The following is a 25,661-nucleotide window of genomic DNA, read 5'->3' as shown; positions in this document are numbered from 1 at the left end:
AAATTTTCTACCATAGACATCTGGCAATTAAGCTCACTCAAAGCTGTGTGTAGATCCTGGGGAAGACTTTCGTCCCAAGACAATTTGAGGGTTTCGTCCCACAGCGCCTTTTGACAGAAGCTCCTTAACCTGACGCCGAATTTCTATAACGGAGTCCCCGCTGTCTCCTCCCGAAATTAAGTCGTCGACATTAAAATCTCTTCGAAGAACTTCCGCACCAAGGGGAAACGACACTCCCGCGGCAATAGCTAGTTGATGCATGGCACGGTATGCAGCGGGCTTCGTTTCGTACGTAACTGTGTTCAGTTTGAATATATGAATCCTTTCCTTAGGATCTGGACGCCATAAAATGCACTGCAGGTACTGATTACTGATTTTGCAAATATTGCCGCAAAGCGTGACCTTAAAGAAACAAAACCGCAGAAGGGTGAGACAAATTTTCGCTTGAATAGTCGGTCCGGCCATTAGTGCATCATTTAGAAAAATACCAGACGTTGTTTTTGCGAACCCATCGAATACAACTCGAAATTTGGTGTGGCAAAAAGTACTGAGGGATATCTTGTTGCCGTACAGCTCAAAAACTTCAAAAAGCTACTAGTACTATCCAGCCAAGCTTGGTCTTCTGTAGGGTTGGCAATTGTTCCGAAATCCGTATCTGACCGACGAACAATAAATCAAAGAAAAGCCCAGCCCCAATCAACAAATCAACTCGTTGGGTCTGCTAGCATCAAATTTTTTGGAACCGGCCAACCTTTTGCATTCAAACCAAACATAGGTTGCATTCCAAAAATTGAGGTCATTACGATTGCACCTGCGTCCTGTAGCTGTGGAACAATGCTTACAGATGTTGTAGAAGGCAGAACTGAGTCTCCTATACCAGATATGTGGACGTGAGATGGTCGATAATCTAATTGCAGCAGATTAGCAAACCTGACTCGACAGGGAATGAGCGATTTTTGACATTGACGATAGCAGTGGCTAACAGAACATTCTAAGTATGCTGGAAGCTTGGGCGTGCAAGGGGGGAGCTAGATTCGGGATCCTGCTGAATAGAATTCTCTACCGGTACGGAAACTGAAAACTCAACTTTTGATGTCATGTGAAGCAGTGTTGATGCCTCGCTTGACAATGTCTGCAAGACCCTGCCCTACACCTTTGCAATAGACAGTTTAAACACAACTTCTTTTACTGTGCCTCTTTGTGTCGAGCAAGGGGGGACGTAATTAAAAATTCCTGACATTTCAATATGTAATGATCGGGTGAATTGCAATAAGTACAAATGGACGAAGAACGGGGATTGATGGAGGCGATTAGAAAGCTAGGTTTGTTCCTAGATTCCTAGGTTTTTTCCTACTTGTTGGCTAGGAGCCATAGCCGATTCCAGATTTTCCACCATCCGACATCTTGTCTCCAAGAACGTGGCCATGGTCAACCACTTTGGGAACTTCGCACTAGGCAGGTTCGCTTCCCACTTTTCCTGAGTTTTCTGATCCAATTTCCTAGTGACGATGTAGATTACAAGACCATCTGATATTTCCTGAGGCATCGCCAAGGTCTGCAAAGCCCGCCAATGGGAGTTGAGCTTGTCACTTAGCTCGCGCAAGCCGCTGGCCGAATGTCTTTCCATCCCCTTCAGCCCGAAAATAGCCTTGATATGTGCCTGAAAATGCATAAGTTTGTTTTCAAAGCGATGCCTTAAAAGATTAATCGCCTTTTCGTAGTTCTCCTCATTACGCATCACTTCACTAAACACAAAAAATAATCGTAAAGTTCAATTTGATAATGACTGTTCAAGTTGATATTTACAAGAGATTTTTATTTGATATTGGAAAATGGTATTTTCTCAATTTAACTCTCTTTGAAAGTTTCCTCAAGACGAAAAAGAGAAAATTCTACAAGATGGCGACAAAAAGCAAATAAGTTAGAGGGAGAAGAACAGTTACGAAATTCGAGCTCGCAAATTCTACAAGTGTTGCTTGCTCTGGCTTTCGCATTGCATGTTTTTCGGTCAGTTGAAATCAATGTGGTGAAGTGATCTGTGCGTTTTACTCGTGGAGTGCAAGCAGAAAAGGTGAGTGTTTAAACTTATAAAAAAAAAATAAAATGTAGGATGATTATTAGTTATAATTGTAACTAATAACTTGTTTTAGTAACAGTATAATATTTCATAATTATTTTGTGTTGTGCGTGTGTGTGTCTATCCTGGCCGGCATAAAAATGCACAAGTGACAGCTTGGCTGCGTTCCAGAAATTTCGGAAATTTTGTTATTAAAACATGAAACTTGCATCACCGACTCTACATTTTAATATCAAAAAATTTTAAAAATATTGATACTGTTTTTGTGTAAAATTGATATTGTCAAAATGTATATTTTACATTTTGATGATATCAAACTGATACTTCATGTATCACGCATAAAATGATACGGAGTTTTATCAGAATGAGTATCAATTTTTTGTTGTGTAGTGTTAGCTTCCGCAATCATCGCGATCGCAGCCTTGTACAGGGCTGCCGACCGCTCGTCCTCACAGGCAATGAGTTTCACATTGCCTTGGTACCAGCCTGCGTTGGTACAGTCTGGTGGAGGTCCTGGATTGTTGTCCAGCACTTTGAGGGAATTTCGTGTAAGAGCATTCCCGACAGGACCCCATTGGTTTCTGGGTATCCGAACGCTCTCCTCCTTCACCACCTCCGCGAAAAACTTTGACCATGTGCCCCGGTTGGTGGTTCTGGCCTTTTTACTGGCTGGTTGTACTACCTCGAAATCGAGTATAACCGCCTTTGCCCACTCAATGGCTTCCTGGATTTTATTGAAATCCTGATCTGAGGTCTGGTCCCTGTTGATGGGGTTTGGGGCCAGACGTTCGAGGATGCGGTCTGCCTTTCTCAGTTTAAGACAGGCTGCTTGGTGAGCAGCCTTGTCTTGTGTGGACGAATTTAATGCACTTTTGGGTGTATAGCTGGTATGTGCGGCGTTGGTTGCGACTCCCGACCTTTTAGGAGAGCCGGACTCCTTGGTTTTATTTGTATTGCTAATTATTTCCTGTAAAGAAAGGACAGGTCCGCCCGGGCAGAGACCCGCTGTACTGTCTGAGCCCACCGTTCAAGAGTGTTATTTGTTAACTCGGACCCCCAGCCAGACTGACTCTCGGCACGGTCCGAGTGACAGCTTAGGAAGGGTTTGGGAGGGGAAGTGTGTGAGCTATTTGGCAGAGGCTGATGCTTAAACCCTCGGACTTTCACGCTTATTCACAGCAGCCCTGCGTGTATGCAGGGCTTTCGCTGTCCGCAACCTGCGAACCGTTCGGTCGCTTTCAGCTCAGCCGCCTCAAAGCCATCCCACAAGCTCTTTGGTTGAAATCTCGAAGTTAAGAGGCAGCAGATTACTATGACATCAAAGGAAAATTCTATCAAAATCTCGTTGAAGGGCAATGACTTCAAAATCTTTAGGTTATCCGCATATTGTAGCTATTCAGAATGCAAAATACGTGAGGTAATATCGTTTATAAATAAGATAAAAAATAACGGCCCAAGCCCCCTACATTAAAGTGGCCCAGAAGTAGCTAAAAAAAAAAAAAAAAAAATAGCCATTAACATTCACCCAATATTCCCGCCCCTCCAGAAAGGAACAAATCCAATTTAATAACGAAAAGTGGATCCCTAAATGCATTGTCGAAGGCTTTGGAAAAGTTTGTGTAAATTGTGCAGTTTTTAAATTAACGGATGCAGGTAATTACAAAACACTGCCAATTTTTATGTAGTGGTCAAATCTTGAACAAATCCATCCTGATACGCACTTATGTACTTTCTACAATACGTTCAAATGGCATAGCAATATTGCTGAGCATAGCGATTAGCCGGTAGTTTGAAATTTTGTTCTTGCTGCCAGATTCAAAAACCGGTGTTATTGTTGACGCTTTCCACTTTTTAATGAAGCCACTTGATCGAGATTTTGAGAAAATAATATTCAGCGGCATGGAAAGCACATATACGCAGTGTTTAAGAAAAAATTATGAAATTCCTCAATATCTGGGCTGTTAGAATCAAGTTTTTACAAGTGATATCCAGCATACCTAGGATTAACAGCGTCATTCCATTGTGTCGCGGTCTCAAATTTGAGGAGAAAAATGCTGCAAAAAGATTAGCGATTTCTTGATCTGAAGTGGCTTTTAAATCACCATAACTTATAGAAGATTGTGTGTCGGGGTCGACTTCTTTTTAATTTATTAAATACCAAAGGGTTTACTTTGAGCTGAGACTCAATTTCAGCAATATAATTGTTGCGATTATGCTGCAAGTATTTTTCCTAAACAGCCTGAACAGAGAATAGACTAAAGTGGGACGCTATTTATAATTTTACGTCAGTAGAGAACACGTCGATTGGCTCCAGACAAACACAGTTTTCTTCTTTAATAAATGTTTGCCCCCTCAAAACAAAGAGAATAAATAGAAGAGAAAACCCATGGTTTAATGACAAAATTAAAATAGCAATACAGAAACGTAACACAGCATTCAGGAATTGAAAAAAGGTTTAAAAAATCGAGATCTCATGTAAACAAATAAATAAAATCTTCTAAGTCCGCGTACTTTCTTGAAAGAAATACATACAAATGGGGACTGATCAGGGAGCTAGGCATAGGAAAATATTAAATGTGGGAAGTCAGATTTTAATAAACTCAACGAAAAATGTTTGCAATATATTGTGATAATAGCTTTAGTTTTCAATGTATTAACCAATGTGATGTCCTCGATTCAATGATAAATGTCTAATGCTGTTAGTCTTAATGAAATTAGTCACAAGTTCTGTAAAATCATTCTTCCCTGTATTCTCCCCCAAATAACACATGTAATGAATTCCTTAACAACCTCAGTCTTTCCAAATGTTTAGAAAATTGCAAAGATTCTGTCAGTACCCAAAACAAATCAATAATCAATATTCAATTTCCATATTGCCATATTTTCAAATGCATATGAGAATATGATGGCCAGCCAAATGAACATTTTTTTAACACATAGTAAATTACTTTGCGAAAAACAGTCTGGCTACATAAAAAACAAGAGCTGCACAACAGCCATTCTTGATGTAGCAGAAAATATTAGAAAAATATGTAATACAATTAGTTTCACTATCGACACTGTTAGATTAAAGCAAATCATTTGACACGGTCAGACACGAGATGGTAGGTAGGTAAGTTAAGGTGATAAGGTTCTTCCTGAAGAACCTCCAAGCAGGGCTCCGTTTCGATTCACACCCTTCTAAACAGTTTTAACTGTGTTTCCTTTAGTACATTTGTTTAATTTTTTTTCGTTTATTATCTTCTGAGCAAGCTGACCACCAATGACACTTTTGTTGGCTCCGCTGTCTAAAAGAGCTGAATATTCAAGGCGAAATAATTCAACAATTGTGATTTTTCTAAATTAAAGAAGAAACAATACAATGACTGAATGCTCTGTTACGCATCCAGAATTTGCGGATGCGCAGGGCCGAACGGCGTTTGGAAGCAACAATGGCATTAACATCAAATATTTCGGACCTTTTTTAAGATATGGTTGAAGCCGCAGGTGGTATGGATCAAAATTTGTGTTATTTAATAGATCCGAGTTTTGACAAGATACGTTTGGTAAATATCCCGTTGCCGGGGCAGCCGGAAAGTTTTGGTTGTGCGGAATGTTTTGGTTATTGGCGAACACCCGCATTTTGGAATCGGCGAATGTCCATTTTGGAGTTTTCCAAAACCGATTGACATTTTGCACAGTTTGGCTTATACACGTCTGGCGCCCCATAACAAAAAAACACGGCGAGTTTTAAGGCAATCTGGTATCTGTGACCTATTTCGTCACAATTCCAGCAAGTAAACATTTCTGCCCACCTTTTAGCGTACACATTTGGTTCTTCTTTATACTGACCTTCAGAATCGTCTATGTGGAGAATTGTCTTAACGAAACGCTTATTCACATTAGGGCGGTAAACTGGTTTAGACCGAGTGTTACGGTAAAATTCTTTTTGGCGATGACACTCCTTACGCAAAATTGCCAAATTTGAGGTGTCAACATGCAGTAATTCAAGTTAGAGATATGGCTTGATATTATGGCGAACTTCGCTAGCTATATCAGTATCATGAATAGGTTCTCGGTGTGAGCCAGCAATGGAGAGCACTGCGTCCAAGAACTCATCAAAACTTTCATTAGAACCCTGTTTGCGACGACGGCTAACGCTTTTGATTTCAGGGTCTGATTTCTTTATATATTTCCATCAACCGCCTACACAGTTCGTTCTAACTCAAGTTATTCACTGACCTTTGAACACGCCAGTAAAAAGCTAAAGCTGGACCCTCAAACAACAAATTAGCGTATTGGGAAAGCGCATTGAAATTAAGGCATTGTGTAGTGAGGCAATTTACACAGTATATGGAGTCCTCGACAGCAATATCGTTAGCCGAGCCACTGAACTTGATTCGCAAATTTGAAATCGTGTCGATCCATCGAAAAATCGCTGCGATCGCTATTAGCTTTTGGAGAATTTCTAATCCGTTGATGTTTCGGTCTGGGTTATTGTTATTAAAATTAGCTTTTTCCAAATTATTTCGCGTTTCACGATGCGACTGAGCTGTATTATTTCCAGGAAATGTTGATCTATTCAACTGGCTGAACATCTGTGTCACGGTTTCTGTCATTCTGGCATGAAATGCTTGCATCTGTGTTACTTGGTTTTCTTCCATTCTTGATTGAAAAGCTCGCATTTGATTAATGAGAAAATGCTGATTAGAAACGTCGTTTGCGACTTGGCTATGCCCACTACGATTTTCCTTACGACATCCTGCTCTTAATATTGAACTACAATGTTCTCATTCTGATTAGCTGCGTTGCGAAGCATAGATCTGGATATAACTCGATTTTCTGCAGATGAACCTAAGTTGGGTTCCATCTGGGATTGTGAACATGATTGAGACCACGTTGGGCAAGAAAGCTTATCTGCTTCCAATATAGCGAAAACATAGTGAAAAACTGTCGCTGATTCCGGGAGGTTGAATTTTGATTCTATTGCCCAGCCTTCAGCGAAAATTGCAGCCCCTACACCGCAGTCCATCTTGGAACCGTCTGTGTAGAGTAACACCCAATCTCTTCCGCTCACCCTTTCTTCCAATATTCTCTTGTTGGGAATGTCGTTGTGAGCTCGTTCCCAAATCTAAACGTAGTTGTCATGTAGTCTGTTTTGCCCTTCGCCAGAGAGGTAACGTCCTCTATCGGCATTATGTCCAGTATTCTGTTCAGCGCGGTCGCTGGCCCTGTAGGCTTGATTAGGCTCCTGATCAGGCTGATTATTGTATTCTTGTCAATTATGTAACGTTGTAAGCCCTAGTCAGAGCTGGCTACCATACTAGGACAAAATATGTCAGAATAGGTCTTACAACTGCTGCCTAGAGCCAAAGTGTTATCCTTGGGTGTATACCCCAGTTTTTTCCAAACATTTTCCTACACGAGTAGAATGTTAAGCATGCTTTTTTAACTCGTTCTGTCATGTTCTATTTCCATGAGAGTTTAGGGTCTATTATCTCTTCTAGAATTCAGCTTTCTCTGATAACTCCGCTTCGATTCCATCTATTTCTTCGTTCTTCGTTCTTCGCGTGAAGGGGATTAGCTCGGTTTCATTGGGGTATATACCTAATCCGCAGGTTTTTGCCTATTCGTTGGGTGCTCCTGTCAATATTCCGCAATAACATCCAGGAGTGGTCCTGAAAATAGTAATACTACGTTTTCTGCGTAGGCTTCAACAGTTACTTCTCCCAAATTGAAGTGGCGATAGGACCCAGCGCTGAGGTGTGCCTCTCTTCACATAGCGTTTTGCTCATAAGCATCACACGGATCCATGCTCTGATGCCTTTTTCCATACCTATCGTGTTGAGTGAGCTCAGGATGGATTCAGCGTTCACATTGTTGAACGCACCTTCAATATTAAGAATATATAGCCATCATGTCAGTCTAGCGACTTTTCTGTATGACGAACCAGCTCGTGCAAGGCCGTCTCTGTTAATCTGCCCTTTCGGTATACGTGCCGTGCGGCCAAAATATGCTGTTGTTCCGTCATCATGTAGATGGTAAGGCTAATCGGTTGTGACCTCTTCTTCCTGGTTTTGGTATGAGCACAACTTAAGCATGCCTCGTAAATGGCTTACTAATGCTGTCATTTGCAGTTTTAAGCATTGCCAGGATAATGCCGTCTGGCAACGGGCTCTTATATTTGTCAATGGAGTCTATCGCACATTTAATTCTTTCAATTGTCAGTGTTGTTTGCACACCACCCTTGCCTTTCATTGGTGGTGGCTTTTCTTAAAAGTTTACTGGAAAATGTCTCCTGGGATACTTGTTTGTTTAGTAGGGCTAGTATGCCCCTTTGCTAGGATCCTACTTAATCTAGCCGTTGGTTTTATACCTTTAAGCGATTTACAGTAGGTCCTCCAAGAGTCTTTCTTGGCTGCAAATAGCGCATTTTTGTATGCTCTTAGTGCTCCCTTTTATGGCTCCCATTTCTTGGTAGCATAGCTGGTGATGTACGTTTTGTGTGCTTTATTCCTGAGAGTACATAGTTCTTTGGTCCATCATTGTGGGTGTGGTATGAAACGGTGCACGTTTCCCTGTATGAATTGCTCAGAGCGCTGGTGAGGTCTTGTGGGGAGTTTTAAAACTCCCCACAAAAAGCAGTGAAGCGGATGCGCCTAGCAACAGCGGAGGAGTCACAAGAAGGAGGCCGAAGGAATACGGTTCCGGCGCGCCGAGCAACAGCCGACTTGTCATGATGCAGGTGGCACGTTAATAGGTGAACTTCAGACCCGCCACAAAGAGAACGCACCGATAATGAACGGTACGATTGTAAACCTTGAACCCGGTCATGGGGAACAAAGAGTGGCTCAGGACACAGTGAGTGAGTGAGGTCGCGAAAACCAGCAGGACAATTGCGTTGACCAAAGAAAAACTGATATGGAGACATACTTTTGGACTGATGAATTGAGTTCCTAAGTTAACAGTTGTTGCTTCTGAGGAATAAGTCCCACTCGCGTTAGTGTTACACTTTTTCACAGGTTTCAGAAAAGTGAATTTCGAAAAGTGATCAAGGATAATCAGTATGCCTATGTTGCCAGATTAAGTACGTGGAATGGGCCAATAAAAAATAAATTCGCTTTGCAATTGAGCACCCATAGGAGGTATTAAGGAACGCGTTGGCCAATTCAGGGGGAACTTCGAAATCTATTATATTCAAGGTAACTGGAGAAGACCAAGGCGATGAAGGAGCTTCTTTTATAGCATCATTCTGAATCATGCGGTCGATTTCCTTTGCTGGCGATAAGAGATAGAACCTTTGCTTAATGGGTTTTGAAGTAGATGTGTCAATCAGTTTAGTCAAGCCCCAAGCCCTCCTTTTTGAAGTCGATAACTTTTTGCAATTTCAATTTCTGTATGTTGGATGAACAAAAACGAGACAAGTCGTCTTCCGGTTTGAAATTGATTTCATTGATCGAAAAGGATTGTTTGATGGAAATGCCAAAAGTTATCCAGAAATCCAAAACGCATATCACGCTTTGCTGTATGAAAGGCACAATTAAGAATTCGAAATTTATACGGATTTTACCAGCTACGGATTATATTTGTTATCTGCGGTACGAACTATGCTCCTGAATTAGTTAAATGGTTTCTTGTTTATTATCTTCTGAGCAAGCTGACCACCAATGACACTTTTGTTGGCTCCGCTGTCTAAGAGAGCTGAATATTTAAGACCAAATAATTCAACAATTGTGAAGGGCAGAATGTCATTCTTTTTCTGAATTATAGAAGAAACAATACAATTATTGAATGCTCTTTTACGCATACAGAATGTGCGGATGCGCAGGGCCGAACGGCGTTTGGAAGCAACAATGGCATTAACATCAGATATTTCGAACCTTTGTTTAAAATATGGTTGAAGCCGCAGGTGGTATGAATCAAAAGTTGTGTTATTTAATAGATCCGAGTTTTGAAAAGATACTTTTGATAAATATCCCGTTGCCGGAGCAGCCGGAATGTTTTGGTTGTCCGAAGCTATTGGCGGACACCCGCATTTTGGAACCGGCTAATGTCCAAAACCGATTTACATATTGCACAGTTGGGCTTATACACGTCTGGCGCCCACAAACATAACAAAAAACACAGTATCTGTGACCTATTTTGTCACAATAACAGCAAGTGAACTTTTCTGCCGGCCTTTTGGCGTAGACATTTCGTTCTTCTTCATACTGACCTTCAGAATCGTCTATGTGGAGAATTGTGTTAACGAAACGTTTATTCACATTAGGGCGTTGAACTGATTTAGACCGAGTGTTACGTTAAAATTCTTCGTGGCGATGACACTCCTTACGGACAATTTCCAAATTTGAGGTGTCAACATGCAGTAATTTAAGTTTGAGATATGGGTTGAGATTATGGCGCACTTCGCTAGCTATATCAGTATCATGAATAGGTTCTCGGAATGAGCCAGCAATGGAAAGCATCGCGTCCAAGAACTCATCAAAACTTTCATTAGAACCCTGTTTGCGACGACGGCTGACGCTTTTGATCTCAGGGTCTGATTTCTGGTCTTGATATCTTTCCATCAACCGCCTACACAGTTCGTTCTAACTCAAGTTATCCACTGACCTATGAACACGCCAGTAAAAAGCTAAAGCTGGACCCTCAAACAACAAATTAGCGTATTGGGAAAGCGCATTGAAATTAAGGCATTGTGTAGTGAGGCAATTTACACAGTATATGGAGTCCTCGACTGCAATATCATTAGCCGAGCCACTGAACTTGATTCGCCAATTTGAAATCACAAATGAAATCACGTTGATCGTTTCAGTCTGGGTTGTTGTTTTTAAAATTTGCTCTTTCCAAATTATTTCGCGTTTCACGATGCGACTGAGCTGTATTATTTCCAGGAAATGTTGATCTATTCAACTGGCTGAACATCTGTGTCACGGTTTCTGTCATTCTGGCATGAAATGCTTGCATCTGTGTTACGTGGTTTTCTTCCATTCTTCATTGGAAAGCTCGCATTTGATTAATGAGAAAATGCTGATTAAAAACGTTGTTTGCGACTGGGCTATGCCCATTACGATTTTCCTTAAGACATCCTGCTCGGAATTTTAAACTACAATGTTCTCGTTTGTGATAAGCTGCGTTGATAAGAATAGATCAACTCTGCAGATGTATCTAAGTTTTTTCCCATCTGGGATTGAGAATATGGTTGAAAACACGTTGAGCAAGTGTTGTTATCCGTCAGCCAACGTTGTAGACAGGACTTGTGAAAATTGTGCTTACAAGCGGTTTTGATTAATTCCAAATCAATTACTTGATGCAGATTGTGCATATCACCGACTCATCTATGCCTAGTGATACTACATTTTCGGTACTGCGCCTAACCGACATTTTAAACTTTTGTAGTCTAACGTATGATTTGATGAGTATACGAGAATGAATTTTTAAACAAAATGTTGAAAATAGGATAAAAGAAATATAAGCGAAATTAAAATATACGATATTAGACATTCGATATATATGAGATAAGCTTTACGATAAATTTTGTCAATATAAAAGACCTTAGGGAATGCGATATAATTTTTACGATAATAGGGGCTTATCCTGGGTAGTAGAGCAGCCATATGTTTTTTTGTGCGATAGGTGCAATATATACTGAAAATGAATGAATGAATGCGGATCTGGTTATAAAATTAATGTTTTGAGGCCTTGACAAATAAAAGAGGAACTAGACGAATCTATCCATCTAGAGAAACTCTCTATTTTAAATGAAAATAGGGTTCATTCAAAAACTGAAAACCTGATATAGAACTGGCATAATATTTGAACTATAATTCCAAGGTATCAAGAATTCAAAGTGCGATGCTTTTTACTATAATGTTCGGCTATGACCGAAATGATACAAAAACATGTTTTTACAGTATAACATTATTGCTGGTATGATTGGATTGCCTCCATTGTTGGGCGCCATTTAATTCTGCAACGAATACACTTTTGATCAGCATGCTTAGGGGAGAGTGGTAGTGGGTTAGTGTTAAGACAGAACAAGATGTGTCACAGAAATAACATTAGTAGACAGAAAATCGATAGCAATAGATAATCAGCCTAATAGCACAAATCGGACAAAACATTGCACCTATCGAAGATTGAGTACAAGATGTTAGTGGCCTCGTTCTACACTCACCCTACCTGTGAAATCTAATTAGATTCCACCCATAAACGACCACTGCGCTACATACCCAAAAGTGCGTTCAAAGAAATAACGAAGTAATTCATTTTAAACATCATCTACTTCATCAAAAACGAAATTCGGGTTCATGTTGCTTAAATATAAACGTCCCTATCACTAAGATCTTTAATCTAGTTAACGTTCTTAATTTTTAACGGTGTCCATATGTATGAGATTATATTTATAGCAGGTTACTAAGAATTAAAGAAACAAATTTTGATCTATGTAGACGATGGTTGTTAGGGACTACATTATTTCGTTATGTCAAATGAATTTCTAATTCAAAAGCAAACGGCTCTTAGACCGGTTACATTAAATAAACAAGAGTATAAAAAATAGTGTGCAGACTGACAAAAAAAATGTTATATGGAATTATGTGTCAGTTAAATGCTGAAGGCTACGCCATACATACGCACGATCCAACGCTGTCCTCAGGCCTGATGACTGTTGAAGAGTTGCTGTAGAACTTTATATATTTGGATACGGAAACATAAATTGAATCCAAACCAATTTTTAGACTATAATAGGGATTGAATAGGTTTATAAGTAATCGTTATTAACTATGTGAACAAAAGAATGCAATTTCAAACTACTCGTGATTACGCAACAGAGAGTGGCAGGATACTGACATTGACGGTAACGCAACGTTTTGATGCGTATGGTGACTCCTCCTGATTCCTGCACGTATGCGTTGACAGCCATGGCTGGGATGAGGGCGCTGACAGAGCATTTTGATGTATGAGTTGCCAGCCCTGGTTGGGATGGTGACGCAGATTGATGACGCTGACAGAGCTTTCCGATGTATTCCTGGCTGGGATGGTGACTCCAAGTTTCGTTGCGTACACGCAGAACGAGGACGCTGTCCGATCGTTTTGATGTATACGTAGCCAGCCCTGGCTGAGTACAGATTGAGGATTATGAAAAAGCATTCACACTCGTTTGTGACGCCAACACTGTCTGCGCGCCACGCGGGGTGAGGGGCAAAGGAATTGCGATCACCTACGCGCGGTTATTGTATCTATGATGCGCAGGTGGAATATACTGTTAGCAAACAGAAACTTTCTGCGCTACACGTGGAAAACCAAATCCTGTGGGTGGAAACGCCGACAATGACAGGCTACAAGCAAAGCTGTGTCTCTGCTGGCAATTTACTTCACAAGCGTTCCAGGAATGTGTTTGAGGTCATACAATACGGGAGTGACGCTGTATGCTATTTTGAGGAAGCAATAAATAATATTTTGCCAAATGAACAGAACAGCATACCACAAGAAGATTAAGCACAATTCTAGTTTTAATAATTCGGCAATCAATTGTATTTGATCATTGGGACGAACACTGATTTAATAACACTTTGTAAACAATTTTTAGGGGCAAATCAACTAGCTCGCAGCAAGCTTCCAGAAAATGAGACCGGAAGAAGACCGGAAGAAGCCAACTCAAGCGTGGACCTAGTGTACCAAATTCCACAGGCGCCTTTTTGTTAAAGTATTTATTGTTTAATCTGATATTTAGTCAAGATTCGATCCTCGCGATAGCGAAGGGGTTTTAATAGGGATGCGCTTAACACCACTGAACCGAGCTTTGTAATATAAGCACGAATTTCACAAAATTCACTGACTCCCACAAACTGTACCCTTATTCTCCTGTTTTTTGACATTCGAGTGGACAATCTTACCGAATTTGACCCATTTTGTTCTACTTGGGCTACGTATCGGCTCCGTATGACTAAACGGAATCGCTACTTCCAAAAAGATACACCCATTAGCAGAAAACAAATGTTGTATCGACACATTTATCGACCTTGTATTTGCTAAATTCCGCATCGGTGTCTTGTCGTCGATGACCATATCGTCCAGCAGCTTGTTGGTGTCATCGGCCTCCTCCAGTATCTGGTCCGTTTCCGCCAGAAAGACCTTGGTCCTTAAGCCATACCGGATGGTGTAGTCCGTTTTTTCCAACTGCGGCAGGCAGCGCTGGTTGATTAAGAAAAGAAAGGGCTGGCTCGACTTCATCTCCTTCTCCAGCTTTAAAATCGCCAGTCCCTGTGTACACCTCTGGGTTCTGAGCCTTTAAAAGCGACAACACTTTTGTCTGGTCAGATTGCTCCTTCGGTAACCCAATTTCGAGCTCGGAATCTCTCTGGCGTGGACGAAACTATTTCTAAGGCCCTCCCATGCATTCTTGATCTAGGCAATGCACTTCGCCAGGAAGGTCCTCGAGAACGAGTAATCACACTTGGTATCCCGGTGCCCTCTGACCATGTCCAACGAGTCGAAGGAGGGAATGGGTCCGTCTGGCTGCTAGCCTCTTGGCTTGACCTCAACCGCCTCCGACTTCTCGGACAGCAGGCGACCGTCGTCGACATCCAACAGTGCAGTCGCTAGACTGTCTCAGGCTGTCTCGCTGAACTTCTTGTCCTTCTTTACAAAGGAGGTAGGCCCCGCTCTTCCTTGAGTGGGAGCGGTTTCTCTTCGTGTGATCTGTTGGAGGGGCCTCCGGTCGCGTCTCTCTGGTCAGTCTTACCCTCCGCCCCATTCTTGGCTATCTTGCCCAGTATAAAGACCGCCCGACTGATCTTCGGCTTTCGCTGTTGGTGGGTTACCGCCCTCTTCTTGCCGGGATTTCCTGTAGCCTTGCTGGTACCTGGCTGGGTTTTGCTTATGTTGTGATTGTTGTAGAGTGCTGGTCTTAGCAACCCCCTCCGATCTCGTTGTAACCGTGGAGCCCTGGCTGGGTGTCCGCGGTTCATCCTCGACGCTATCAGCAATTTTTTTGGGTTTTACCTCGCCCGCAAGATCCGAAGCTTAGGTTCATTTTTCGGTTCATAATTGCCCACTTTGCTCGACCAGGCAAGCTCGGCGGGCCTGAGGGATGTTGGGGATTCACAAAGGTTGACCGTGACTTTGCCCCAAAGCCACGGTAATGCACTTACGACCCAGGGTTGCCTGGCCCTGAGAATGCTCCGTTATTACACAGCTGGATTAGCCCCTCAGCTGCGGACCTTAAAGTCAGTGGGCACGGGTCGCGTGCCACACCTGACTTAAGGGGAGCACTTTTAAGACCTTCCGAGGTCCGCCCGACTACCATTCCTCAGCATCTACAGTTCTACTGGACTATGGACCTGCTTCCAGCCGCCCTCGCAAGGAGAGTAGAGTCGCACTACCAGCAATGCACACAGTTAACGCAGAAGAAGAATCTTCTGTTGTTCCCCCTATTAAAAAAAAAAATTAAGTAATACTTTTAATTCCTCCACAATAGCGAAGACCCTACTTCATTTGTATTAAACCGAAAGGTTCCTTGTTAAATCGTCATTCCTGTCAATTAATAGTGGTGTACTTGCTCCAAATTAATGAGTGTATAAAATCAGTAACATGTACCCTAAAATTATAAGAGAGTGGTTTCAAAGAAACGGTCTAGGATTCAATACCGAAAAGTCAAAATGAATAATTAGACAAATTAACTATTAATAACAAGTCAATGGGGTTCACCAACAAGGTTTGCAATCTAGGCATTATACTAAAAAAACCATTTCTTGAAATTATCACATTGATAAGGCAGTAAACCGGGCCAACGCAGCTCCTACAGATCTGTTCCGTACGCAACAGTATTTACCCTTAAAATGTAAATGTGTGTTAAATGTATTAGGTCACGATATTTTAAGAAAAAGGTTTTCAATACGTTTCCATGCTAATATTGTTTATGCTACTAGGGCATTAAACAATTTTTTACAACATGTAGCTCTGGAAATACACAATAATAATGATAATTCGTGAATTCGCACCCCTGCTCATTTTAACTGTTACTTGAAAGAACGACAGTCCGTCCACCGGGAGGATGTTCACAATTTTCTTTATACGCATTACTCGTGGAGTAAAAAAACCCTTAACAGAAAGCGTTTCTGACATTATAACGAAAATATATTCTTGATGAGGATCAATTGCCGAGTCGATCTAGCCATATCCGTTTTACCGTCTTTCTGCCCGTCTGAACGTCGACATCTCGGAAGCTATAGATGCTAGAGATATGAAAGTTTTTATCATGGCACTCTGATACTTGATAAAGGTCAGTTACAAAGCTTGTAACGACCCTGTTTCGGGAGGCGGTAAAGCTCGCTGTCGCCAGGGTTCGAGACAGAAATTTATTTCCTCTTTAGATCGATTTACCTCCTTTCACCAAATAATAACACAAATCGAACGCTACAGGGTTATATGGTTATATTTAATATTACGAGCGGTTAGTGCTACGTTTCCAGTTGTAATTATTTCGGAGCTATTGTACTGCCTGCTGGGTTGGTGTCGGCGCTGCTAAAGGGCCGAGTGTAGGACTGCTTGCTGAGTGATACCGACGCTGCGGAAGGGCCGACTATATTGCTGAGTATTGTATTGTATTGTATTGTGCTTTGTGTGCGGGCTTGGCGCTACGGAAGGGACAAATCCTGTACTACTTGATAGACGAATGTTGAACTGATTGGTGTGTGATCATCACCAGGTCGTAGAGCCGACTAGACAAGATCTACCAGAACACTTACGCGGATATTCCTCCTTAGAGATGTTCCTTCAAAGCTCGTCGGAAAGCAAGTCACTGGCCTGAGGCCGGGCCTCTGCTTATATAGACGCCGGTTACTGTGACCAGAACGGACGATGACGATAATCCCGGTCTGGATAATCGGGTCATTGGGCGATGATTATCGGCGATCGATAGCTCCGTCGAAGAAGTGTGACCGTGTGTAGTTGGCTTTGGGCGCGCGTTTGAATAATGTCAATTTTATGAGTTGTACTTAGTTTTAAGAGTTGTTGTGACGGTGGGCCGTCACAAGCTGTATATGTATATTCGGAAAATGTCTATCGACTTAAAAGACATAGCATTGAATAAATTTTTGATAAAATAGATTTGGCTGACCCAATGTTTTTTTTAGCCACAAAAAATTTACGTACCTATTACTAAGCAGCCAGTAATTCTTCGAAATGCTCACTGACCATATGCAAAGGAAATGGGTAAAATCCCTAGGCCAAAACATCAGAATCTGACACCCTTGCTGTCGGTCGTGTTGGCGGTCGTATTGGCGGTCGTGTTGGCGGTCGAGTTGGCGGTCGTGTTGGCGGTCGTGTTGGTGGTCGAGTTGGTGGTCGTCTAGAAACTGTGCAAACACCAGTGGAAGTCAAGTAGCCAAAGGGATTACAAATTGGCATACAAATGTCAACATTTTTCACCAAACTAATATGCACGCAGGGCTGTAGGCTTTAATCATACTATTACTCTATGGATCGTAACCTCTCGTGGACTGGTAAACAGAGTAGTGCGTTGCTGTGAGCGCTGCTATCTATCTGCACCACAATTCCTAGACCGAATCATTTTGTCTCTTCCTGCTGATAGGTTGCCGCTCACAAAACCCGTGGCTGCCTCTGGAGTCGTCCTGGCGAAAGGCAACATACAAAAAATATATGGCCGTTTTTGATTGCTTTGCCACCAAAGCAGAAAATATAGAATAAGTATCATATCTTCCCATAAATGCCCACATATCCTGGTAAAAGCACTTCATCGGGCGTAGAAGAGCGTAGCACGCTCCCAGTTAGAGTTCTAGATGCAAGCATTAAAGGAGTTAAAAATCTTCTCAGCGGCCAATGGCGTTAATTTGAATGTCATTCCACCCCGCGCAACACAACAGCGGAAATAAAATCCATTTAGCTTCTGGACAACACTGGACACTCGAAAATCTCTCTGACTTCCATCGGTGGGATATATCAAAAATTATACCAATCGGTGACTTAAAATATAAACTTCAATACCTCCGTTTGCTTCACGAGTAGTGATCTATATTAACAATTTAACTAAGCTTTTGTCTTTTCTTTTCTGTGTTTATGTGATTTTCAGTTTCCAATTCGTGCTTTGTACGCCCACGCCGCAATGTTGTTTTTTGCGTTGGACTTGCATTCGCTTACTGCACTACATTCTCCCGCTCTTTTGAGCTTCCGCTCTTTCTTTCTCTCTATCTCTCGAAAGTTCTAAGCGTGCAGATTTTGCGCTCTTACGCTTCCTTTTAACTGCTCGCTTACAAATTTTAGTTCCCTTTCTTTGGTACAGTGGTCGTCCGATTTAATATAATTATGAATACCAATTTTCCGTGTTTCTGCAAGAAATGCAGTCTGATAATCAGGGCTGACCAGTCAAACGTGACTTGCTGGCTATGTGAAAATTTAGTGCACACTAAGTGAGCTGGTTTTACAGACTGAACAGGTGATGACTTTTCTAAGGGGCCCAATCTGCAGCTCTGTTGTGACGCTTGTAACGAGGTTGCGAGCAAGGCAAAATCGTTCATGTGCCAAACTAAAGGCGGCCTTTTAGACCTAAACAGCTGTTTCGGTGAAAGAACAAATTATGGTGGTAAAATAGTTTGAATGTAAGACAAAACATAAAAGGGCCATCTTCTTCTTCAGCTCCCTTTTCTGCTCCGTCTTCAAAAAAATAACATCCCGCCTCCTTCTTTCCTAACAAAATACAAGGGTCTTACTTAGTAAGCTGACTTAAGATTATTCTGATAATTTTTCCTTTTCATCTTCCTTTTTATAGGCTTAATTGTCCTTTCAGACGAGGGGTAGTAGGAGTCTTAATAGCTGATGACTCAAACTCAAGTCTGAATACTATCTCTTAATGAAATGAATGACATTGAATTCAAACATTCCGCCAGCATTTGAGCTTCCGATTAATGCGAACCATCCGTTATACAGACCATTTTTAAAGAATACTATCTCTTAATGAAATGAATGACATTGAATTCAAACATTCCGCCAGCATTTGAGCTTCTGATTTATGCGAACCATCCGTTATACAGACCATTTTAAGAACTGTCAGATAGATTTCAGTTAATAGTTTTAGGTGATTTTAATATACCGAATGTGACTTGGTCTACAGATGAAAAAACTAATTTCTTACTTCCTTTAGCGCAGCATGACTTTATTGAGGGCTTGATTGACATTGCGCTATCTCAAGTTAACCATGTTCAGAATTATTCGGGTTGCTTATTGGGTCGCTTACTGGTTCTTCGGGTCGCGTCTGTTTATTAAGAATGTCACCACTTACGTTACCTGATGTTCCTTATCACCCAACTTTTGAGCTGTCTGTTCCTGCAGGATCAGAGCTTAAGGACAAAGTGGAGAAGTCTGTTAAACGAACCCACTGTGTTCTCAAAACTTACTTTGACTGCTTAAATACCTGTATATCTGGCTTTAATTGGCTCGAACTTTATTTATGCACTAACATGGCAGTTTTCAAAATCTCCAGAATAGGTTTATAAATTTCTGTGACTAAGCGTAAATCCGACTCTTCCCCAATTGCGATCGGCAATTGCCAATCTTTTCGGGCAGTTTTCCCAAATCTTTGATCCGAGTCTAAGTAAAAGTTTAAAAACTTACAACGATGACTAGTGCGTGAATAGGGGGCCTTATCTCGCGGTACCGCCGCAAAGCACTGCTTCGCGCGACAGATGACCACCTAGTCATCTGCTCCTCTCCTTTTCCTCTCCAACGTTCGCAGAACGCTTGCTGCGAATGCTGCTGCTGCCTCCCATGACCTTTGGCTCCTTATCATCAGGGGAACGATGATTTCCGGTAGGACTTTCGCCCCAGCTAGCACCTAAATGGTAAACCGGTGACACTCAAACAGGGTATGCTGAGCGTCTTCCACAGTCCCGCTGCCGCACTCCGGGTAACCATCCCCCGTATCATGTCCGTAGTGCTTCAGGTAGCTCCGAAAACAGCCGTGACCACTTAGTGCCTATGTAAGTATAAATCTACCTAACCATGCTTTCGGTTTACCCACGACTCGATGCAAGGGATGAGCTTGTGGGTCCAGCGTCCTTTAAAAAAAGAGGTATCCTATGCTTCCTGGCAGTTGCTGACGCTCTGCAGTCTGGCACGGGCCCTAGAATCGACCTTGGCTCTCGGCTCTGCATGGATGTCACCCAAGGTGGTCCGAACATCCTTGGCTTCTCGTACCAGTTCGCCCAACGGGACTTGACCAGCTATAACAAGAACAGCGTCCTCAGAGATTATTCTAAAGGTGCAAGCTATCCTGTCAGCGCACTGGCGATACGTTGAGTTGACCCCTCGCATGTCGCTAATTACGGCATTGGCCTCCGCCCACATCGGTGCAGCGTATAGCAATTGCGGGGAGCCTCCTTCTATCCTGGCTCGGTCCTCTAGCGTTCAGCAGGATTCTACAAAGCGATCCTTTGGTCTCTCTCGCCTTCTTCGAGGTGCTCGCGGTACAACAGACGTGTGTCCAGCATCTCTCCCAGATACCTTAGGGTCCGATAAGACTGTAAGGCATCCCGCCCACTTGGATCTGCCCTGACTCCACCTATTTCCTGCTCGAGATTAGGACCGCTTCTGTTTAATGAGCCGCCAATTCCAGGACTGCCACGGGCCGTGACGGTGATATTGGATTTGTGCTAGGATACTGTTTTATTTATTTTTACATTATTAATTACCGATCTCCCTTTAGTCTTAACAAAGTCGCGCGTCCTTATGTACGCAGATGACGTTAAGTTATGCCTGCAACATTGCAATATTTGTCGCAGTTCAGACTGACAAACGCATCTTAACGCCTTTTAAAGCGAAATAATTACACTCAATTTATACTTTGGGTGGTTGTGAGTTGACTTGAATTATACAAATTGATGACCTTGTCGTTCTTCTGGACCAAAACAAAAATTTTCTGACGTATTTCGTTCATGATGAATAAAACCAGGAAAGTGTATGGATTTTTAAAACGGTCAAAGAAATTCGATTATCTGTGTGTCACAAGGACTTTATTTATTTCATTATTGCGTCCAATCCTGGTGTACTGCTCACCAGTTTGGAGTGCCCAATTCGGTGAGAATATAAACCGAAAAAAGTCTGTGCAAAAAAAACCTTTTTAATATTTGCTCGACGGTGGTAAGTATTGAGCTAAATTTCTCAGTGCCTAATCATTAGAAACTGTATTCCTCTCATTTTTAAACATTGTAGATCAAACCATGATATGTATGAACCATTTAGAGTGCTATTTAATGAATATCATAAACTCTATCATATGATTTCTACTACTGACGCTTTACCATTTCTTAAAAGCATTAATCTTAGCTTACATAACACTTAATTAGTATTATTAATTGGTTTTATAGTTTTTTATATATTTTGTTTAGCCTGTCCGCGCGTTACAAGCTTTGATCATAGTGCATCAACATCCAAAAATAAAATAAATTAACCACGTACGAGGATATCCAAACTGTCGCAATTATAGTGCCACATTCAGAACATCCCAACGATGGAGAGGTCCTCACTCCATTGTATTTTTTGGTCGGAACGTGCTAGAGCCCAGCTTGGAGGAATACAAAATATCGAACCTGACAGTTTGGCAAAGTATCACCCACATTAAGGAACAATTCTTTGAGCTCTTGTGGCGTGACTACCTGCACACCTTGCAAACGTAGATTTTTCCTGGTTTCTGGGCAACCGGTCATTATTCACGACGACAACGGTCCACTCCACCAGTCGTTATTTTCGGCGTTTAGCTCTTTATAGCAAACATAGTACAAATAAGAAAGGAAGCAAACTTCGGCAAGACGAAGTTCATATACCCTTGCAGCTATTTAAAAAACTAAATACTCTTGAAAACGTTAAAATTATGATTTACTTGCGTGTATATTTAAAAACATTGAAGCTATGATGATTTGCAGCTTAATTATTCGATAGTTCCTATGGCAGCTACACGATTGTTCCTATGGGAGCTATATGCTATAGTCATCCGATTTTGATGAAATTTAAACCGTAATTCTGAAATATTTAACCATTACTATATCTCGAAGAACTAAAAAAAATTAAAAAACACCAAAGCTATAATTTTTTTATTTATTTTTATGATTGTTCCTAAAGGAGCTATATGCTATAGTCGTTCGATTTTGCTGAAGCTTAAATCGTTATTCTGAAATATTTAACCATTACTATATCTCGAAAAACTAAAAAAAATTAAAATACACCAAAGTTATAATTTTGTTTTATTTATTTTTCCGATTATTCTTATGGGAGCTATATGCTATAGTCGTCCGATCCGGTTCGATCCGACTTATATACTACCTGCAATAGAATGACAACTTTTGGGAAAGTTTCATGCAGATAGCTTTAAAACTGAGAGACTAGTTTGCGTAGAAACGGACGGACAGACGGACAGACGGACGGACAGACGGACAGACGGACGGATAGACGGACATGGCTAGATAGACTCTCCCAGTGATGCTGATCAAGAATATATACTTTATAGGTTCGGAGATGTCTCCTTCACTGCGTTGCAAACTTCTGACTGAAATTATAATACCCTCTGCAAGGGTATAAAAATGACTTATTTATTAAAGAAAGGTGTACAAAATTTGAGCTAGTATACTTGAATGCAAATATGCATTTACTTTATGACTTTTACCAAGTTCCAACCATGAACCCATATGACTGCCGTAAAAAAAATCTGAAATATTCTGAGTGTTCGTAATCGTTGAAATTATTTCGACAATATTTATCGGATGAATTTTAACATAACAAAAAACAAAACATTTTGGGAAATATAGAATTTTAAATTTTTTGTTTAGGAGCAATATATCGCGTCTGAAATCTATATTAATTTTAAAAAAATCTTCTGAAAATTTTGTTTTGATGAATGATAACACCCTCTAGGTATACTGAAAAAAAAAGATTCGAAAACTTTTGTGTTTGTCTGATCGCGATAAAGAGCAATTGATAAAATTCCACGACGGATCAGCTATCGCCAAAGCTTTGGGGTTGGTCTGGGATCCATCTTCGGATAATCTTCTCTTTAACTTTTCACAAATTTTATCAAGTCAACGAGCAACAAAACGTCTTGTGTTGTCAACAATTGTGAAATTTTATGATCCGCTTGGTTTAATAGCACCCATTGTTACAAAATCCAAAATTTTTTTGCTAAAGTTATGTAGCACTAACATGGATTGGGACGACACACTGCCAGAGCCCTTTCTTTCGTCATGGGGGGAGTTGTCGATCGTCCAGAACCTAAAATTTTCACGATTCGTAATGCATTCGCAGGCTTCCGTCGAGATGAACGGATTCTGTGATGCTAGCACAGCAAATTACGGAGCGTGCTCATATTTGCGGTCGGAGGCCAAAGGCAACGCTGAAGCACATCTACTCTGCGCCAAGTCAAGAGTAGCTCCCTTAAAAGCTTTAACAATACCAATATTGGAACTTTCAACAGCGTGTTTGTTGGCTGAGCTTATCGTAAACGTTAAGGAAACCATAGATTTTGATTGCACCTTTCACTGCTGGTCGGACTCGTCTATTGTGTTGGCTTGGATTCGGCAACCTCCGAGGGAGTTCAACGTATTTGTGTCTAATAGAATCGCGAAAATCCAGGAAATGACGAAAATTGTGGCTTGGCATCATGTTCCAACAGACTTGAATCCGGCGGATGTGGTATCGCGCGGATGTACCCCCAAAGAATTGCTGGAGCAGTCCCTTTGGGCAAATGGACCTCCATTTCTACTGTAAGGAGCGTCGAACTGGCCCTCCCTATTAGATGCAGTAAAGAACCTTCCGGAACGGCGTTCCACGGCGCTAATTGGAACCGTTGGCACTGACATATCTATCAACTGCAAGTTTCTCAACTCATTCGACAAGTTGCAGCGTGTTTTCGCATACATTTATCGATTCATTGCCGTTGACGAGATCAGCTTCGGAACCGTTCTGCTTCTAAGGAGCGTTCAACAGGTTCACATAGCGGTGGAGTATGAGGTTCTTAGCCAAGGCCAGCCTTGTCCTCCAAAGAGCAAGTTGATTTCTCTGAGGCCAAGGCTTCAAAATGCGAGCTTGGACTACGAGACTAAGCATCCGATATTGTTACCCAAGGATCATCCGGTCACCAGGGCGATTATCGTCTATTATCATGAGAAATACTTCCACGCAGGACCACAGGCGCCACGAAAGTTCGTGGCTAGCGTCATCAACAAATGCGTCAGATGCTTTCGGATGAAGCCTGTGGCTTGGGAACACGTGATGGGTAGCCTGCCAGCAGGTCGAGTTCAGCCTAACCCGTTCTATCACAAGTCAGAGGCCCGGAACAAAGCACCCCACAAGTGCTACATCGTCGTCTTTGTCTGCTTTTCGATGAAGGCTGCGCACTTGGAAGTCGTCCAGGATCTCACAACGGATTCTTTCACGGCAGCTCTGAGAAGATTCATTAGCCTCAGAGGCAGTCCACGTATTTGGAGTGATAATGGTCTATGAGAGGCGGCTGTAAAATCGGCAAAATTTCACTTCTACCGAGTTGTCGGTGCAGCCATCTTAGCCCTTGATAAATTAAGAACTCTTGCATATGAAATTTCTGCCATTCTTAACTCCCGTCCGCTTTGTCCAATTTCAGAAAACGCTGACAATTTGAGATGCTAACGCCAGCGCATTTCCTCAAAGGTTCCAGCTACACAAGGATTCCTGAGCCTGACGTTAATCATCTTCACGAAGGCCGGCTAAGCAATTGGCAAAGAATAAAACAAATGCAGCAGCACTTCTGGAAAAGATAGAGCAGAGAGTATTTGTCCCTGTTGCAAGAACGAAGCAAATGGCGGATCAAAACATCCAACATCCAAATCGGTCGTGTTGTGTTGCTTCAGGATGACAACCTTCCACCGATGAAATGGCAGCTTGGGTGCATCCATGAAGTCATACCCGGAAAGGACGGCGTCGTCAGAGTAGCGGTGGTCCGGAAAGCTACAGGTCTTACCAAAAGGCCCGTCACCAAACTAACCGCTCTGCCCATCGAATCCCATTTGGTTGGAACCGTGCCTTTTCCAACGGGGGGAGTATGTTTAGAGCAGACCGCCAGCACCTAGTAAAATGCTTATAGGTGTGCACTACTTATGCAGGGCTATTATACAGCTTTGCATGTTTATTGTTCTTCGTCTTTATTATCTCGCTACATTTGTCGCGTTATCTATTCAGCTGAGCTACAGCGAAAACATGTACAAAAATTTGATGTCAAGCTTTCTGCAAGTCAGTTATACAAAATCGCTGCAACTCCGAGCACAGCTAATAAAATTAAGAAATAATTTCAATTGAACCTATTGTGCGTTTAATTTCTATTTCTAAACTAAAGAGTGGCATTTTGGTTGTTTTCCCCATAAACAATCAGCTTCTTTCTTTTGTAATATCATTGGACGGGTAAATTTCCCTGTAATTATAAAATTAACTTTATTAATTTTGTAAATAGATATTGACACATCTATCCTGTAAATATAAAATTAACTTTATTAATTTTTTAAATACGTATTGATACATCTATCAGCTTGTGGCATTTAAGTCATAGCTATCGTAAGGTTTAAGGTGAATATAA

General features: G+C 41.6%; 1 protein-coding gene and 1 long non-coding RNA gene across 2 annotated transcripts in view; one reads left to right on the top strand and one right to left on the bottom strand.

Annotated features, from left to right (window-relative positions):
- LOC128264259 (uncharacterized) overlaps positions 1-22,482 on the bottom strand; it is a 114,818-nt gene extending 92,336 nt beyond the window's left edge. Inside the window, exon 1 of the long non-coding RNA XR_008268690.1 lies at positions 22,388-22,482. This is a non-coding gene — a long non-coding RNA (uncharacterized LOC128264259). The remainder of the gene's footprint in view (positions 1-22,387) is intronic.
- An 868-nt stretch (positions 22,483-23,350) lies between these two features.
- LOC128264250 (uncharacterized) lies at positions 23,351-24,559 on the top strand. The gene is made up of 2 exons (XM_052999661.1): positions 23,351-23,762; positions 23,853-24,559. The coding sequence occupies exons 1-2, from the start codon at positions 23,351-23,353 to the stop codon at positions 24,557-24,559; spliced, it is 1,119 nt and encodes a 372-aa protein (XP_052855621.1).
- Positions 24,560-25,661: the final 1,102 nt, after the last annotated feature.

The sequence above is a fragment of the Drosophila gunungcola genome, unplaced genomic scaffold, assembly GCF_025200985.1.
Source record: "Drosophila gunungcola strain Sukarami unplaced genomic scaffold, Dgunungcola_SK_2 000062F, whole genome shotgun sequence".
Classification (NCBI taxonomy): Eukaryota; Metazoa; Arthropoda; class Insecta; order Diptera; family Drosophilidae; genus Drosophila; species Drosophila gunungcola.
This window is presented reverse-complemented; position numbering and strand designations above follow the sequence as displayed.